The sequence below is a fragment of the Halyomorpha halys genome, unplaced genomic scaffold (genome assembly GCF_000696795.3).
Source record: "Halyomorpha halys isolate HHAL.00 unplaced genomic scaffold, Hhal_1.1 Scaffold38.1, whole genome shotgun sequence".
Classification (NCBI taxonomy): domain Eukaryota; kingdom Metazoa; phylum Arthropoda; class Insecta; order Hemiptera; family Pentatomidae; genus Halyomorpha; species Halyomorpha halys.
Genome location: NW_027110526.1, coordinates 938,368 through 955,923, shown reverse-complemented (window position 1 = coordinate 955,923; position 17,556 = coordinate 938,368). Strand labels below are relative to the sequence as shown.

Sequence of the window (17,556 nt, the reverse complement as noted above, 5' to 3'; positions counted from 1 at the left end):
ATCTAAGACCCTCCTCCTTCCCTGTGGTGTTCCTCAAGGCTCCTCTTTATCTCCTACTCTGTTTGCTATTTACATTAATGACCTTCCCCTCCAGATCCATCATTCCCAATACCACATCTATGCAGATGATTTCCCAATATACCTGTCCTTCCCGCCTTCTGACCTATAACCAGCCACAGAGAAACTTCAAGAAGATTTGGATGAGATTTGTGAATGGGCGAGAGCTAACAAGTTGAAGCTAAATGCGGAAAATATAAAGGCAATCTTAATAGGCTTCAATAATCTCCTTCAAACTGTTCCTAATATTCCAACTCTGTTTCTACATGATAGTTCCATCAAATTTTACCCCACCATCAAAAATCTGGGAATAACCTTTGATCAAACCTATTTCCATTTGGAACTCGTAGGCTCCTAGTCACTTCGCTAATATTTCCTCATTTTGACAATTGCTGTACAGTATATGGGGGAGTCTCTGGGGATCTCGAGGCGAAATTAAAACGTTTGATAAATTGCTGTGCAAAATTCATCTTCGGGATGCCTAAGGATGCCTCTGTTTCCCGTTTTTATCCAGAGTTGAAGTGGCTTCATCTTTCCTACCGTCGTAGTATCTTCTGGCTTCCTTCATATTCTAAGTCATCCAATCCCGCCGTCCTTCATATTCTAAGTCATCCAATCCCGCCGTCCTTCATACATTTCCGAGCTCCTTCAATTCAAATCCTCTATTCGTTCCCGCAATACTCGTTCCCGATCTTCAGATTTATACACAAGGGGCCACCGAACCGCTGCATCATTATCCGAGCTTCATCCTTATGGAAGTCCATCCCTTCCAACATCCGTCGCTCCAATACCCACCCTACCTTTAAATCCCGCCTGTTCAATCATTTCTTATCCATTCAGATTAGTTAACTATTATATCATACTTAATTATTTTTACAACGTTTTCTTTTCTCTCTCTTTTTTTTTTGTTCAACCGATAAAAGTGAGAAAGGAAGCTATAATTATTTTTTATAATGACCGTTTATATTTCTTTGTATTTTTTGTTTAAGTATTTCTGAGGCTCCTTAGTCCTCATCTATTGATTTCTCTGTATTATTCTAAAAGGATTCGTCCCAGAATAAATTAAGTATTATTATTATTATTATAATAATTAAAATCAGCTAATAATCTTCCAATATGATATTTATCGTACTATGCACGGTATTCACCTTAAAAATAAGAAGATATTTTTTTTAACGGGATTCATAACTGTAGAGAATTATACTGAGTAAATAGTTTTATGTTTGTACTCCTCCTACAAGAGGATTTTGGCAAGTGAAGGAACCGTTTGTCATTCTCAGTAGTCCTAAGCAAGTAGGTCATTGATCAGCTTTCATTTAAGGTGTTTGGGTAACCTTTAAACAATTGAAACAAAATACTGATATAAATTTAAATCATTACTATCCTTCCGAATCATATTTCTCACGTTATATTCAGTACTATAATATAAAAATAAAGAGTGAGGACAACTCTAACATTAGTATAAATTAGCGTCCTTGGCTGCCAGCTTGTCTTGAGACCTAACTCAAGCTAATCATTGGAACTAATATCTGACGCATCTTTCATTAAGGAAAATTTAGAGTGGTCCCTAACAGCATTTTTAAAAATATTTTAATTATAAGTATTTTTTGCGCATTTTCGTTAATTAAAAATAGCCCTGTTTTAAGTTTAAGAAAATATACAGAAATATCTAATTTGTAAACAGTAACCATGTTTTTAAGAACTAATTTTTCAGAAGAAATATTCAAAGTTTAGTGCCACAGTTGTATTATGGCAGATTAGTTGTCCGTCTTGGCCTCTCTCTTGATCCTCTGCCAGACTTGCCGATAAAGAGTCCTAGTTCTCCAGCCCGTTAATTCCATATTTGTAATATATAAAAATATGCTTATATAAATATAGATATAACTTACGAATGACTGGATTGATAACTTAAAAAAGGGAGAGAATGTAGTGTGAAATGAAACGTATAAAGACAACTAAAAGACTAATCTATTGACGGAGTCTGTTCGTTATGTATATATTCTACTGCTGATGTGTTACTCGATCAGCTGATATCGCACAGCTGCCAGACCGTAACTCCCCTCCACCAGTTACAAACAACCTTCCTAAACTCTATTATTTACGAAAGAAACATATGTATATAAATGCAATAATAATAATGATATTTATAGGAAAACAGCACTATATGTAAAAGAAAAGACAAAAAACTACAGTTTTACATTGATCACTGATATTTACACTCACAACTTGTTATAAAGTCCATAAAATGAACAGAAGAAAAATGTTGCTATTGTAGAAAGCTTTAACTGTTCTAGTTGAACCGTTCCTCACTATTTAGGTGACAACATTATTCTCTCTAATCGTAACCAATGTACATTGCCCCTTACCTCCACAGGTCTTCCCACTCTCCAGTGCACTACTGTCCCAAATTTAAGGTGGCCCATCAAATAACGAACACTGAGGTTGTTTGGTGTTAATCTTCAACGTTCTTCTTCTCCTTTAGCTCACATATATCTCCGTTCCATGACATTAATGGACGATATTGCTTTCCGGTCGCTGTTTCTCGGTAATTCCTCCAATGAACCCGCATCCCAAAACAATCTCAAAAGCAGGAAACCCCATGGCAAATGATTGTATGCCGCCATCGCTCGTTCGATCACTTCACCCGACTGTTGCACCTTTTCTGTCTGATATATCCAAAGGTGGTCACTGAGGGTACTGTGGATTCTTTCAATCCCTCTTCGGCTCTTTGGATATCCCGTAGTGTTAAGGCGGCATACAACATCCAAGACTTTCATTTCCTTCCAATGTCAGACCAGGTTCTATTCGGTACGCCGAAAAATTGAAACCACGTGCGTAGGGTTCTTAACACCTTGTTCACACATTGTTGTATAAACTACAGTACATTATAATTATTACTGAATATATTTGCTGAAGACCCCCAACAGATGAATTTTAGTTGAGAGCGTCAAGTTGCATAAATATCAACCGCGTTACGGTGTGGAGTATTTATTATGTATTAGCACCTGTCCAGAACAGGCGTAAACACAAATAGCACAAGAGCCCAATGCTAAATATCCAGTCCATGAAGAATAAAGGATCTGCAAATAACTTTAAAAATTATTTTCTATCACACTTAACATTAAAACGTTCTTGAATTTCTTTCTAAAACTATTACTGATAAAGTAATTAATTCAATAAAATATCTTCATTTTTCTCCCATAACTACTAAACTGTTTTCCCTTGCGTAAAAGTTATAAAATAAAATGGAATTAAAAAGCATTAAATTCTGCTTCAAACATGTGCAAACATAATGTGATAATTAGATGAAGTGGTTGATTTGGTTGTATTTGGATTTCATCAGGCCAGCTATAAGAGCCTATGAACAACTCGTAGAAGGTGGTTTAAAAAAATATCTATTTTTCTATTTATTACGTTGAGGAACTGATAATAATATAAATGATGTTTTATAAATTTTTCAACAGAATTCAACATTTAGGATTTATAAGTGAAAAATAGAAAAAAAGAGCCCAACATTTCTTTTTTCGTTGCTTGATCACGCTAATTAGTTCCTTACTAACAGGAAGAAATTCATATGTGAAAATAAAATAAAATAATATTTTAGTTAACTACTTATTAATTGTCCGAATCATTTTATTATGGTACCCATTCGATGCAAACTTTACCGATGTTCAATTTATTACTACAAAACGGTTTAGCTGAGATACACTGTTTGGGATTTTTATGCAAAAAAATAAATAAAATGACCGAGATCGTTTTTTATTAAATTAATTAACCAATTGGTAAGAGTTCTAGAACAAACTGAAATCCATTTCTGTGAGTGTGAGAAACTAATTCTTAAAATTATTTGCAGATTCATATTCAATGAGCTGGATTTTTTTAACATAGATCTCAAATATGTGAAAGCTCATAGATTTTAAAATCAAGAAAAAAGGTTTCAAACCACAGCAGGAAGATTTATTTGTTTTCAAATAAACTTCAAATTTCAAAACGGTTTCGTTGAGAACGCAAATAATGCTAAATGTTTTGGATCAGGTTTTTGAAAAATTAGAAATAGTGATTTTATAAATTCAAAAACAGAATCAATGCCAAGGAGGTCAAAACAATAACTGACAGAGTCGCACAAGGCAAAGTGCCATCGACCTGGTTAAGGTCACCCAAAGACCTTTTATTGACGGAAGATTAATTGTTTTACTTCGTTATCGCAGTCGTAGATTTGTTTTCGTCCTTCTGAAGCTGTCATTAACTTGTCAATAGTCGACAATATTCTTCTTGGCGCCAATACACGCTTGGTTATTATGCTACAAATCACAACTGATTGTAAGCAGATATTCTGTCTTTTATGTCAAGGTTGTTTTTAAAAATGAAAGTTTCAGTTTCGTGGAACCATTCTACAAAACAAAAACAAGATAGATTAGCTCTAAAAATCTTCTAAATCTTAGACCGCCATCTCCTTGCTTATCATGAGCTACTACTTTCCAGTTTTCTGCATGCTCATCTTTTTTTTTATTTTATCGATTAGGTTTTTTTAAATATTTCAATTTGGGCACTCCACGTGGCCTCTTGTCACTCTACAACTTTTGACTTAATTTTTCCTACTTCACCAATCAGAGTCCTAGAGGTTGTTACGAATGCCTTTCTGTCACTTCTTGTAGTCCTATAATTAATCAAAGGTTCAGTCTGACCCTTTTGAATTTAAATAGGTATTCGAATTTATTTTCACAAGTGGACTGCAAGATGTTGCCTGCCAAACTTTTCATTAAGGAGACAACTCTCAAGCAAGTTCCTGACTCTCACCCAAACTTCACAAGTCACTTATCCGAGCAGTCACCTCACATGGATCAGAAACATAGACTGCAACAAAGACAGAAAACCAATAACTTCAAATATTAGAATGAAAGATTCTACGTATGGTCTTTGGCCCTGTTTGCATTGATGGGCACGAAAATGAAAAAAAAAATCAAGAGTTGTATGACTTAAAATAAAAAGGATGATTGAAAGAGGTAGGCTAAAGTTAGTTCCTCATGTGCCTCGTAAGAAAAGACTTAATTCCCAAGAACTTTGACGGAAATTATGCGGTGCGGAAGATCCGATTGTAGCCGAGCGGGTTCAACCGCCAGCTTTAACTGGCTCCTTACTGCAGCAACACTTCTTCGAATCCGGGGACCTATTCGGCCTGGATAGGTCAACATTTATTTCTATAGCGGCCTCATAAAATGAAAACTTGACCTTCTACAATGGTTAAAACAGGAGTATGCCCTGTACACAATCCCAACAATTATAGGGATTAAAGATGAACTTCTTTCACAGTTTATTACTATAAAATGCAACTGCGATTGAGTTTCTATTTTTTACAGTTAGATATATGTCATTCTTCTGTTAAAGTCATTTCTTCTGATATTATCAGTATTAATATGGACTATCTGTTACCACCAGGCTACTTGAGCATGGTGATGGCCGGAGTGGCTATGGTATGGCCATCACCGCTGACTGCATGGTTCAGCTCCAAGAACAGCGAAGTGCCAATGACTCAGGATGAAGTGTCCTGGATGGTCTCCATTGGGCCCATTGGAGCCGGATTTTCAGCCATACCCTCTGGCATACTGGCAGATAGGTAAGAAAAAAATCAGTAACTAATTTATTAAAATTATTTGTTAGCAGTTTTAATTCATTTTAAAAGTTACATATTATGTATTATAATTATTTTAATAAATTCTGAGAATAATTATTTTCCATCCATAGTACACGCTATCTCTATAATAGAAGTACTGTTTTCCTGTTACTAATGATGTAATATAATATAATCCCTTAACAATATCACCACTGCTACATTATTAGGAAGAGATAGAGCTTTTACTCAAATTAACAAATTGTTTTTGAAGGAAAACTTAAAATTATAAAAAAGAACAACTTGGCATGGAATATAAACTTTTATTTGGCTAGGCCAACAATTGAAAAAATAATTGTAAAATATTCAGAAATAAAATAAAAATGTGTTTTAAGATAAAATGAAAGAATAAAGCTAATTAATAAATACATAAAATAACATACTGCTGGACGACTCTGATAGGCCAGAGACGAAATGGGTCCTGAAGAGAAAATTTTCTGCTCAAAAAGGTCAGAAGATGTTTCCAAGTCCAATTTTTTAGAACTTGGTGGGCCCACGTCTATGTCGGCTCTCTAATAATAATTTCCGCAGACAGGTTCTGATGATGGTGACAATGTCAAGTACAAAAAGGCGGGTGGGCAGCTTATATTAAGTCTTAGTGTGTAGTTTAGGCAAAATACAAGCCTACAAGCCATTATTCCAGCATATAAGTATAAATACAGCTATTTCTTTTAAACGAACTTCTTTGGAAAATACAAATTAAAATCTATTTAAAATGAAATACTACGTATATCAAAAAAAATATTTTCAAACTTGATATAAACAGACATCAATATAAATGTCAAAAGCATTAAAGTCACGGCCCTGTCCTATTTTGTTTCTTCAGTTTCTCGGACACTTTCAAGTTCATGAATAAAGGAAAATTAAAAATGTTTTTTACTAATTACCTAAAATTTTGAAATCGTTCCAAAATTGTCGTCGAAATGGTGATATGAAACACGACAAAGTCTGATAACTTTGTCCAAATTGCCAAATCTTCTAACTATATTTCCTTGATACGGCTGTAGTAAATTGAAAACTAATATACTAAAGCTGTTTGTCATCAAATTTTATGTTCAGTGATTATCTGACATTTTGACTTCGTTAAAATGTTTATAAATAAATTTGGATTGTTCTATTTTTCGTGAACGCTCATCTCCTTGTAAAAACATTTTCATTTTGTTATAACTGTACATCGCTAATAATTTATTCTGAAACTAGTATAGTTAACGTCATGTTTAATAATTAATTTATATATAGTATTAACTTAGTATTAGTATTTAATTTAATTACATTTATTTTCATTTGTATTTTTTGTGGGAAATTTTTTTTTATCTGAAAAAAAAATTATATTTTTTGTATTATAATAATTAAGTGTAAAAGTAAGGTTGCTAAGGATTGTTAAACAGTTGCTAAGGTCTCACCTTAATAATATTAATATTATTACACTTACTTTACAGTCTAAAATTCTGTTCAGATACGGGAGGAAACCTGTACTGCTGTGTACAGGAGTGCTCTCCACGATCTGTTGGACCATGATCGTCTCTACAAGAACCAAGTGGACGCTCTATGGAGCCCAGGTCCTTGGGGGTGTCGTTGTTGGAGGATTGGTCTGCGTAGCACCTATTTACCTGTCCGAGATATCTCCGCCAGATATACGGGGAGCTATCGTTGGTCAGCTGAGTACTATGTCCTTCGTAGGCCAGCTCATCGTCTACGCTGTTGGACCACACCTCACCTACACCCACTACGTCTGGGTATGTTTCTCCATCCCGCTGTTTTTTTTAATCACGTTTATTCTAGCTCCGGAGTCGCCGTACTACTTGATGAGCAAGGGAAAAGAGCAGGAGGCAAAAGAAAGCATGCTGAAGCTTAGGGGTACAGAGTACCTTATGGAAGTTGAATCGTCCTACTTCGAACTACACAGTAATTCAAATATGCTCCCCGAGAAGTCTCTGTGGGAAGCACTGAAGCAGGACGGTTACATGAAGTATCTAATTTGCTTAGTGGTATGTATCCATTTTTTATTTTAACTAAATTTTGCAATTTTTAAATATTTGGATTACATTTCTGATTCTTATAAATTATAAATGCTTAAAAAAGCTAGTGTACGCATCACACGTTAACTTACCTCCTAAAGATGAAATTAATCCTTGTCTATTGAAAACAGGTATTTTTATATTATCCATGATGACAAATCCCTTACTATATATTTCATTGTATTTGGAAATTATAATACATAGCACGGAAACACAGCAATTACCAAATTCTTTAATATTTTATATTCATCCATTCTTATATAATTAACAATGAGAAAAGCTCAATTTTTCCAAATAAAAAAAAATTAGGTACTAACGAATTTTGATTGAAATATTTTTTTTATTTTTCAGTAGCTGTGAAAATTCGTATTTAAGGGTCTCTTGTGGTGTGAGAAACGATTATAAACATTGTATCTGCCTAGAATAATTCAGTTTAACAAAAAATAACCAGGCCGTCCGTATACTATGGAATAAGATCGGTCCCTTGCCGCTATTCCTTATGACCCAGTTTGTTTTGGTGCTTGCTTGAATCGTTTTATCCTTAAACTAAAAACCAAATTCTTTTATGGGTTAATATCTATCCATTTTACATTACTACTAATAATTAGATATGGTTGATTATTTGAAATAAACAAATTTAAAGGTACTTAAGGGGTAGCGGTAGCAGCTTAGTAACGCGCCAGTCTACCAACCCACAGGTTGTCAGATCGAATTCCCGGTCCCACCCGGGCTTTTTTCAAGCACAAAATAATGCAAAACTCACTGACAACCTCCCACCGAGCATTTGTGAGGCCCGTTAGCCAATGGGCGGCACTCACAAAAAATAGACGTGGGAGTGACGAACCCACCCTGCGAAAAAAACACGTCAAGAAACGCGCAATGTATTAGTATATGCATCGTGTAGAAATACGATGTATTCACTAATACATCGTGGGAGGACTTAGGCCTCCATGGTCTGTTCCCCATAAAATAATAATAATTAAGGTACTTTAGAGGAAGTTTGTTTTTTCAAAATTTGGCATTAAAACCCTTTCATCAAGTTCTAATAATAATAATACTTAGCTAATATTAAAGATGACTTGATATATTCAGTTTAATCAAAATTATAAGAGCCGTTTTGGAAATAATGTGAGAAATGGATTTCTAATGTGAGAGATGGAAGTGACTTTCGGCTAGTTGATTAGATCGAAGAAATTCCTGTAACATTCCAGTTATATAGTTATATACCTTAAATATGTGAGTTCAGATTTGTAAGGCTTTTACGTTTGTAAGTTCAAACGTTTTGAACTTAGCTGTTTAGACACAAACCATTTTGAGATACTTGGCTAATTAGACTCAGATCCCAAGACCCTAAAATATGTGGTTCCGTCGAAAAATAGCATTCAAAATATTTTACTTTCACAATAATTCCCCTTCCTATATATTCTATATATATACAAATGACATAGTCCATCTAAGAACTATCATTTCAAAGATATTTCTCTCCATAATCTAATGTGTTAAGCGCTATACTCTTAACCTTTTTATAAAAGGTACTTAATCAATAAGTAAAATGATACAGACCCTGACTTAGAGGGCAAAAGATTTTATGGAATTATACTGGTTGTATTCCCACTGAGTAACAAGCATTCAGTTTGAAGATAAGGAGTTCACTTCCAGCTTTAAATCAGGGCTTGAAACTTTTCAAAAAGTTTTTCTTTATCAGTTTCGAAGGAACTCTTTTGATAAAAAGTTTTCACGATAAAAGTCCAAAGGAACTTTATTGTTTGATTGCATGATTCTTAGGTTTGAGTGCCTAAGGATGTACTGTAAAATTTGTGGATGTATTTTTTTAGATCTACTTTATCATAGAATGAATTTATCGAACATAAAATTTATATTGACGTTAGTAATGCGAAGTCAACCGTTTTTATTATGACTTTTGCTAACAACACTGTTACGGTTGCCATGGTGAAATAAAAACACAGGCTAGATCTGTGTAGATAAGAGGTGTGATGGTTGTCATGGTGAAAACAAAACACTAGCGATATGTTGAGACGATTGGGTTTTTATGAATGTGACAGTTTGATTTTTGAACACGTTACGACTGTTCAATGTGAAGTGGTGATAGTCTATCAGGCCCTGTGTCTTTACTGTTTTGAACCGAAATATCACCCTATTTGAAAAGTTATCGTATATGTTTGGTTTTTCAAAATTATGGTGTTCTATTTCAACGGACGGTCATTAACACTAGAAGTGGGGATATAGTGGAATGCGTGGCAACGTTTCTTCAGCACGTCCTGGATAGGAGAGTTGTAGCAGGTGTCATTTTTATACTTCTGGTGGAGATGAGACGGTAAACGGAAAGGAAATATCAGACAACCTTGTGTTCTGCCAGGAGTAAACCCAAAGACTAAATTTTATTTTGTTTTTATTTTATATTTGCTTTTATACTCTTTTGTATAATAATGTAAATTTAGTTAATAAGGTTAAGCATTTAAATTATGGTTAATTCAACCTATAAGTTTTCTTTGTTTTATTAATTGATAAGAATTCTTTTTTTTTTCCTTTTTCTTTCAGTGTACATATATTTCTTATTATTATTAAACTTTCGTACATATAGTTCTGCTATTCTTTCTTATGCATGTACACTGCTTTCAACTTGTTAATTTACCTATGTTTTTTTTTGGTTATGTTCACTTAATATTACGATAATTCAATAGATGGGAGGAAACACCCTTAGATTTTCTGTTATCTACATGTAAAGGTATTCTCCAGTGGTCATAATTCGATAATGTTTATATAGGGGTGGGTATATTTTAGTTATATTTTGGGGATATTGTTTTGGGGTTTTCGTTATTCCCAACGGAAAAAATAACGTGGCGCCTGAGGAGCAATTTATTCTTTATTATTTTTTTTCCTTTTATCATTATTATTTTGTTTTCTTTAACTTACCCCCTTCTCCGCTGAGCGTCGGCAAGTATGAGCGATATGTATATAACTAAAGATAAGTCAAAATTTGCGGTTACAACACGCCTCTGAGATGTGTATATGAAATATTTATGATTGGCATAGGAAAATATTCTATTCCTACATTTTTCTTATAATGTGCTTTTAGGTCTGGATATTTTTTTTTCGTTCCCCATTCTTAATTTTAACGAATAAGAATTCTGGTTACAAATGTCTAATCATGCAGTCTCACTTTAAACTACCAAAAGCATTAAAGGAGTAAGAAAAGATTTAAGCTATAAATAACTTTTCTAGGGCAGTAAAAGTGTAATAATAAAATATATTAAAATCAAATAAATGAAAATAAAACAAATATTTAAAATAAAATTCAGGAAAAAATACATAACCAAGTTAATTAAACAAAATGGCTGAGAAATAAATAATAAAACTAAAACCTATAAACAAATTCATGACTAATAGGTACTGCTTCAAGAGGAGAGAAAACGGTACACATCAATTTACCAGTAGGTACTTATTGTCATAGGAACTTAAACTTTCAATAAATGTCCAATCAAGAACATGAAACTTTGGTTCAAGTAAATCTAACATTTTTCGTTGATGTATGAGTCACAAAGTTTCAAATGGTGTTCAGAATACAACGATATGTTGCAGTGACTGAAGAACTTACGAGTAATGGCAGAAGGTGCACTATTTATCGTAAGAAAGACTATTTCTGGTTTCTACGACTGGTGTATCTACTATCTAATCCTTTTCTGCAAACTTTCTGGTATTGAGTCGTTGATAGTATGTGTAATATCAAAAACTAGACGAATGTTCCTCTCTTCTAAAACAAAAATAAAATCAATAAAGCACATTTCTCTAACCCCTTCAGAGGCTCTTGTACAATTATAGAGTTTTCAATCACCCTCTTCTGTTTTGTTTTTTTATTTTTAGAAAAATCGCTGAAGCTTTCCAACAGAATCTGACCCTCTTGTAATTTAAGTGAGAAAAGAGTTTCAACGAAATAAAAGACAACTCACTTGTTAAGGTAACACGGCCGCCATACAGCATAGTACGCCTCCAATGTATATAGTTAGCAACGTAAAGTTTAAAAGCTTCCAGAATTTGTTAAAACAATTTTTAGGCAGTTGAGGCGTTACCTTAGAGGCCTAATAACTGCAATGGCGCCAGTTCAAATTCGGTCTGGGTTGGTTGACTTTTATTTCGTGACTGTCCCACTGATAGAAAACTCGATTGTCTTTCTGTGGTTAGAATAAGTTAGTTACTTAAAGGATACCCCACTCGTATGCTTGAAATGACCAGGTAAAGAGAAATAAAAATTACATAAAAAGATTTCTTATATGTATCTAATAAAGAATGGAATTCAATTTTTAATTTTAAGTCCTTCTCGTATCTGGACATACGGAGTTAGCTTTGGGGCTCCACTAAACCATCAAATTCCTCCAGAATCCAATCCTTACAGTCCAAAATCCTTAATGCTCCTTACTTTGTCACAAATCAAGTCATCCATCAGGATCTCAATGTTCCATATGTTGCCGATTAGGCCAGAACCAGATACCGTTCATTCCATAACAAACTTCTCAACCACCCAAATCCACTTGTTTCTAACCAGGCGTCTCCTTCATTACCTAATAATCCTTCTAGGCGTCTGAAAAGAAGATAGATCTTCTCCTCTAGAAATGTTATTGGAGTTCTATCAGTGGATAGATTCTTCACATGTTTGTATCATGTCACCTACAGCAAATTTACTTGTTGTATATATGTGTATACAGTTGTAAATAACAATAAATAAATTATTAAAAAAAAAAGTCCTTCTCGTCTTTAATTCTTTAAAATATTTGAAATCAAACTATATCTCCCTCTTGGAAGCAATATTTTAAACTTAATATAAACAATACGTCAATATCTTTAATTCTTTAACTGCATAAAGCTATATTTTGTTTTATAGATTTTGAGTGGCGTGAGCCAGATGGATGGGAACGCCACAATTTCCGTATACGGCGAAGAGTTCATCGGAGGACAGCGTGTGATCCTGGTGATGGGAATCGTCTTCGTAGTGACCTCCTTCTTCGCCTCCTTCCTCACAGATCCCTTCGGCCGAAGACCTCTTCTCATATGCTCCTTGATCGGCTCCGCAATTTCTACGTCTCTCCTCACAGCCTACTTCGTCACCCACAACGACGGACTTCTGTACAGTGGCATGTTCGGTTTCTGCGTCATATCCTCCCTCGGTATCAACCCTATCATCCTCACGCTGCCTTCCGAGCTCTTCCCTACACGCCTGAGAGCATTGGCTAACGGCCTAACTCAGTTGGTTGCCAGCATTGTAGCCTTTGTAACGCTGAAGATATTCATTCCCATCAACGCTGTCTGGGGCATTGAAGGAAACTTTATTATTTACACTGTAGTATCTTTGATAGGTGCTGTATCGGCAGCCCTTTTGCCTGAGACTGCAAAAACAACCATTAGCTCCAGTTGATAAAAAAAAAAAAACAGCTATATTTATTATGTACATACATGTAAATAATATTAAATTACTGAATCATTTTAGAAAAAATCCGAAAGCGGTGCTACAATAATATTTCACCGTTGCGTCATTTTAGTAATTTTTTAAGGTTTATATTTACCTAGTCTAAAATAATTCACTTTGGTTGCAAAACATACGATTTTGCTCTATGTTATTTAAAATTATAATTAAAAATACACATTTATATTTAAATAAAAAGTTCAACCCAAAACCAGAAAAGCGTAATAAAATTACAAAAGGAAAAAATGGAAATGTTTATGAAAAATCCACTACGAATGCAGAAACAAATATATTATACTGCTAAAATATTTTACCTCTAAAGAGTTATTTTTTTATAATCTTGTAATTAATTATAAATATAAGATAAACAATTACCATTCGTGGCTAGACAATCGTCTAATTTTTGATTGATAAACTAAAATTTTAAATTTTTATATATTCAACACACTCCTATTAAATGAGTGGTTTGGAGCAAGGTTAAGACAAACCAAATAATGAAAATACTTCAGTAGAGGCTTCCTAAAAAATTGGATTGTAAAAGAGCAACGCATTTTGTACAAAATTCTGTCTGATCACATTCTTGCCCCAAGCCATTGAACTGTAGGCTGTGCATTTTAATTTAATTTAAACTAATCATTTTTTTTATTTATTTATTTGTTTGCTAGTTCAATAAACAAAAATAATTTTAAATACTAATAATTTTTAATTTTGTGTATAAATAATATTTGAAATAATAAAAGAATGATTCAAATTTAGTATACATATAAATAAGATTGTAAACACTTGGTAGATTAGATAAAAAAAAAATTAAGAAATAAGCTGGTTATGCGCTTAACAGATACCGAAAAATATTATTGAGTGTAAAGAACTCTTAATGCATAATTATATTAAAATAATTGATTTCACAGCCAAATAGTTTTTTTTTTCAATAAAAAATTAAATATCGTTTCTAAACCAATTTTAATTAATTTTTATCCCGATTAAGTTCTATAGAATTTTTAATTTCTTTTATCAAAACGAATAAAATAGATAAATATTTACCCTTTGATCGGTTAATTAAGGTTCAGAACAATAGCTCAGATAAATAAATTCAATATGTACTTAATTTTTTAACTTAAAAAATGTGATTTGATTTCTAATTTCCAACAATAATTTTCACCAAATCGCTTTAAAGAGAGGTTTTATCTATTTTATACTTATATATTTTAAATCTATTGTGGAATATGATCTTATATATTATATGATGATATATATATTATTTTGGAATTAAGTGCTACTATAAGCGTGTATGTTAAAAGAGTACAAAGTTTATTTATGTTAACCTTTCCTTTAAGATGTGGATAGTTTGACTATATGAATAAGTTTTTTTTCTACTATTTGATGTTATAAAATAAAACATTTAGGAACCATTTGTCTATTTTAATTTAACGTACAACAATATATATACATATATAATCAAGGACAATCCGTTTCAACCATCCACTAAAATGATAATTTATTTTATTTCCTTCACCTTCTGACTTTCACAATTTTGTATTTTGAGTTTTGATCTGAAGGCAAAATAGGAGGCTAAAAAATGTCGAAGACACTATGTACACAAAAAGGCTATTCTAGGTACAAAAAAACATTTATTAATATTGCCAAATTGCCTCCCATTCAGACATCACCAGGGCACTAGTGTACAACTGAAAACATACATTATACATTAGAAGGCTTTAGCATTCTCACAAAGAATATAACAATTAAAATAGCAAAAATAAATAATCAGCAGTACTGCTGCAACTAAATCCCAAAGGGTTTATTTGCTAAAACTTTATTATATTTATTTTCAGGAATCATTTTTCACTTCTTTATTCTTAAAGAATAACAAATACTTGAAGTAAGTGGAATACTAAGCTATGGAATACTAACGAAGTACAAGGGAAATATTGTTTTAAAATAGATAATTTGATTGATAAAAAAATAAGTTAGTTAGTAAAATAATTAGGAATTATATTCTTTTGAAAATATATAAAACTAATTTTTAATCCAAAATCACAAATTATTAATAAGAACTGGGTAATGGGCAAAGGAGCCTGAAACGTCATTCAAATTTAAAAAAGAATACAGAAGTAAAAAAGAAGTAAGGAGTGGGAATTGATACCTGAAAATAAATATAATAAAGTTTTAGCAAAAACAATTGGTGTCCTGCCCCATTGTACACATTGTAATGGTAACTAAACTTTAATTTTGGAATAATTATAATATTTTAGTTTTGGTAACTCCTCTCCTCCTCCAGAAGTGTGCATCTAAAAAACATGCATTACACAGAAAATGATCTTACCATCCAGACACAGAAAATAAGATTCCCTAGCGATAGATCGTATAGACCACCCTATCTGCGCTGATATCTGCGTGGCTCATTTGGTTTTAGTACATCATAACTGTTCATTGCGACATATAATACTGTCCACTGTGTTTGGTTTGTGTCATTTTCGTAATTATTTTAATTAAAATTTGAATACTCAAAGAGCCAGTAAAGACGTGGACCCACCAACTTATAACCAATTTGAGAGTTGTAGCGGTATCTTTAACTTCAGGGCAATAACCTATATTGCTTTACAACAAAAAATGTAGAAAACCTTACAACAAGAAATACACATAGAAAACTTTAAAAAATCTGTGATTTTAAAAGTTTAAGTTTGAAAGTGTATTCAGTTGACGTGGAGTGATCCAAGTCCCGATCCTTGCCAACTTACTAGGTTTTTTCTTTTTTTTTGGGGGGGGAGAGAAGGATTTTATTTCTAATTTGGGTATTATTAAAATATATAAAATCTAATAAACTCTAATCGTAATGTATAAATGTAATAAATACATATTTGCAAATAAATAGAATATTTTTTTAATTGATTACTATTCTTAAAGCCTAATTGAAATATAATAAATTTTTAACGTTTGTATTTTTTTTATTATTATTGTTTATTATTTCCTGAACAAATTTTAAGAATACACACACACACACAAGGCTTGGGAACAAATATCTCGAAGGTCCGGAAAAATAACGCAGGAAATCTACTGATCCAATTGGAACGGAAGTCTGGTGGCGCCCAGGAGACCATGAAGCGCACTCTTGAAGGTGCAGTGGGAAACGACGCTCAAATTAGGGCGTGGACACAAGAGTCACTGATTGAATTCAGGAACTTGGACGCCCTTACGACAAAGGAAGAGGCTGCCGAAGCTCTGACAGCCCTTTTAGAAGGAGAAGTGATACAACCTACAGCAGTACGATCGATGCTTGTAGCGTACGCTGGCACACAGACCGGAGTGGTTGTCTGCCGGTACTATTGGCGCGGAAGGCTGTCACGGAAGGTAAGATCAGAGTGGGCCTAGTGGTTACCCGAATCCGCGAGAAGGTTCTACTCCTAGTTGTTTCCGGTGTTGGTAATTCGGTCACTTGGCTAGAAGATGCCAGGGTCCTGACAGGACCAAGTGTTGCCATAAATGTGGCGAAGAGAGGCATTTAGCCTTGGATTGCACGCGGAATCCTAGTTGTGCACTTTGCGCTGGTAAAGGAGCCAATGAGCACTCTTGTGGCGGAAATAAATGTTCAGCATTATGGCAACGTAATATTTCAGGCACTGAGGAGGACAAGACTCGACAGGTAATGGGCCTAGTCAATAATGCATGCGACGCGGCTATGATTCGTTCCAATATAGGTAACGGTAGACTTCCGGCTTATTGGTGGAACGATCTAATCACTGACCACCGTACACGATGGCATGCAGGGAGGAGGAGATACCAGCGAGCGAGAGGCAGCCCGCTGTTTCAGCAATTCCAGGAAGAATACATTGATCTGAGGCGAGAACTCCGGCGAGCTAAGAAATCGAGTAAGCGACGATGCTGGAAAGAGCTTTATGATGAAGTAGATAAGGAACCGTGGGGAAGACCCTACCGCACAGTGATGAAGAAACTGAAAACCAGCGCTATGAACTCGCCTATGTGCCCAGTGACAGCGCAGAGGATCATTACTAATCTGTTTCCTGAACAAGACGAATTAAGGCAGACAGAGTCGTTGCCCCAAGTAAGACAGAGGCCTTTCTCGTCAGTAGCAGGAAAATGAGGGAAACTATAACCTTGAGAGCGGGTAGGCAAGAGATCCAGTCCAACCCTTCTTTCACTTACCTCGGGGTAAGGATCGATGATAGACTCCGGTTCAGAGAGCATATACAGCGAGTGAGTGACAAAGCGGCTAGAGTAACCACCGCACTGTCACGTTTAATGCCCAACATAGGCGGACCCAGGAACTGCCGTAGGTTGTTGATATCATGTGTGGTCCCATCCATTCTACTCTACGCAGC

At 34.1% G+C, this 17,556-nt stretch overlaps 1 protein-coding gene across 6 annotated transcripts in view; it reads left to right on the top strand.

Annotated features, from left to right (window-relative positions):
* Nucleotides 1-14,628, top strand: part of LOC106687568 (solute carrier family 2, facilitated glucose transporter member 6) — a 38,248-nt gene extending 23,620 nt beyond the window's left edge. For 5 of the 6 annotated variants that reach the window (XM_067048716.1, XM_067048714.1, XM_024362825.2 and 2 more), the window contains 3 exons: nt 5,494-5,671; nt 7,182-7,713; nt 12,641-14,628. In XM_067048716.1, the coding sequence (XP_066904817.1) occupies nt 5,494-5,671; nt 7,182-7,713; nt 12,641-13,171 (1,241 nt within the window). In that variant the 3' untranslated portion in view covers nt 13,172-14,628. The remainder of the gene's footprint in view (nt 1-5,493; nt 5,672-7,181; nt 7,714-12,640) is intronic. The other variant, XM_067048718.1, reaches the window with a different exon arrangement.
* The last annotated feature ends 2,928 nt before the right edge of the window (nt 14,629-17,556 follow it).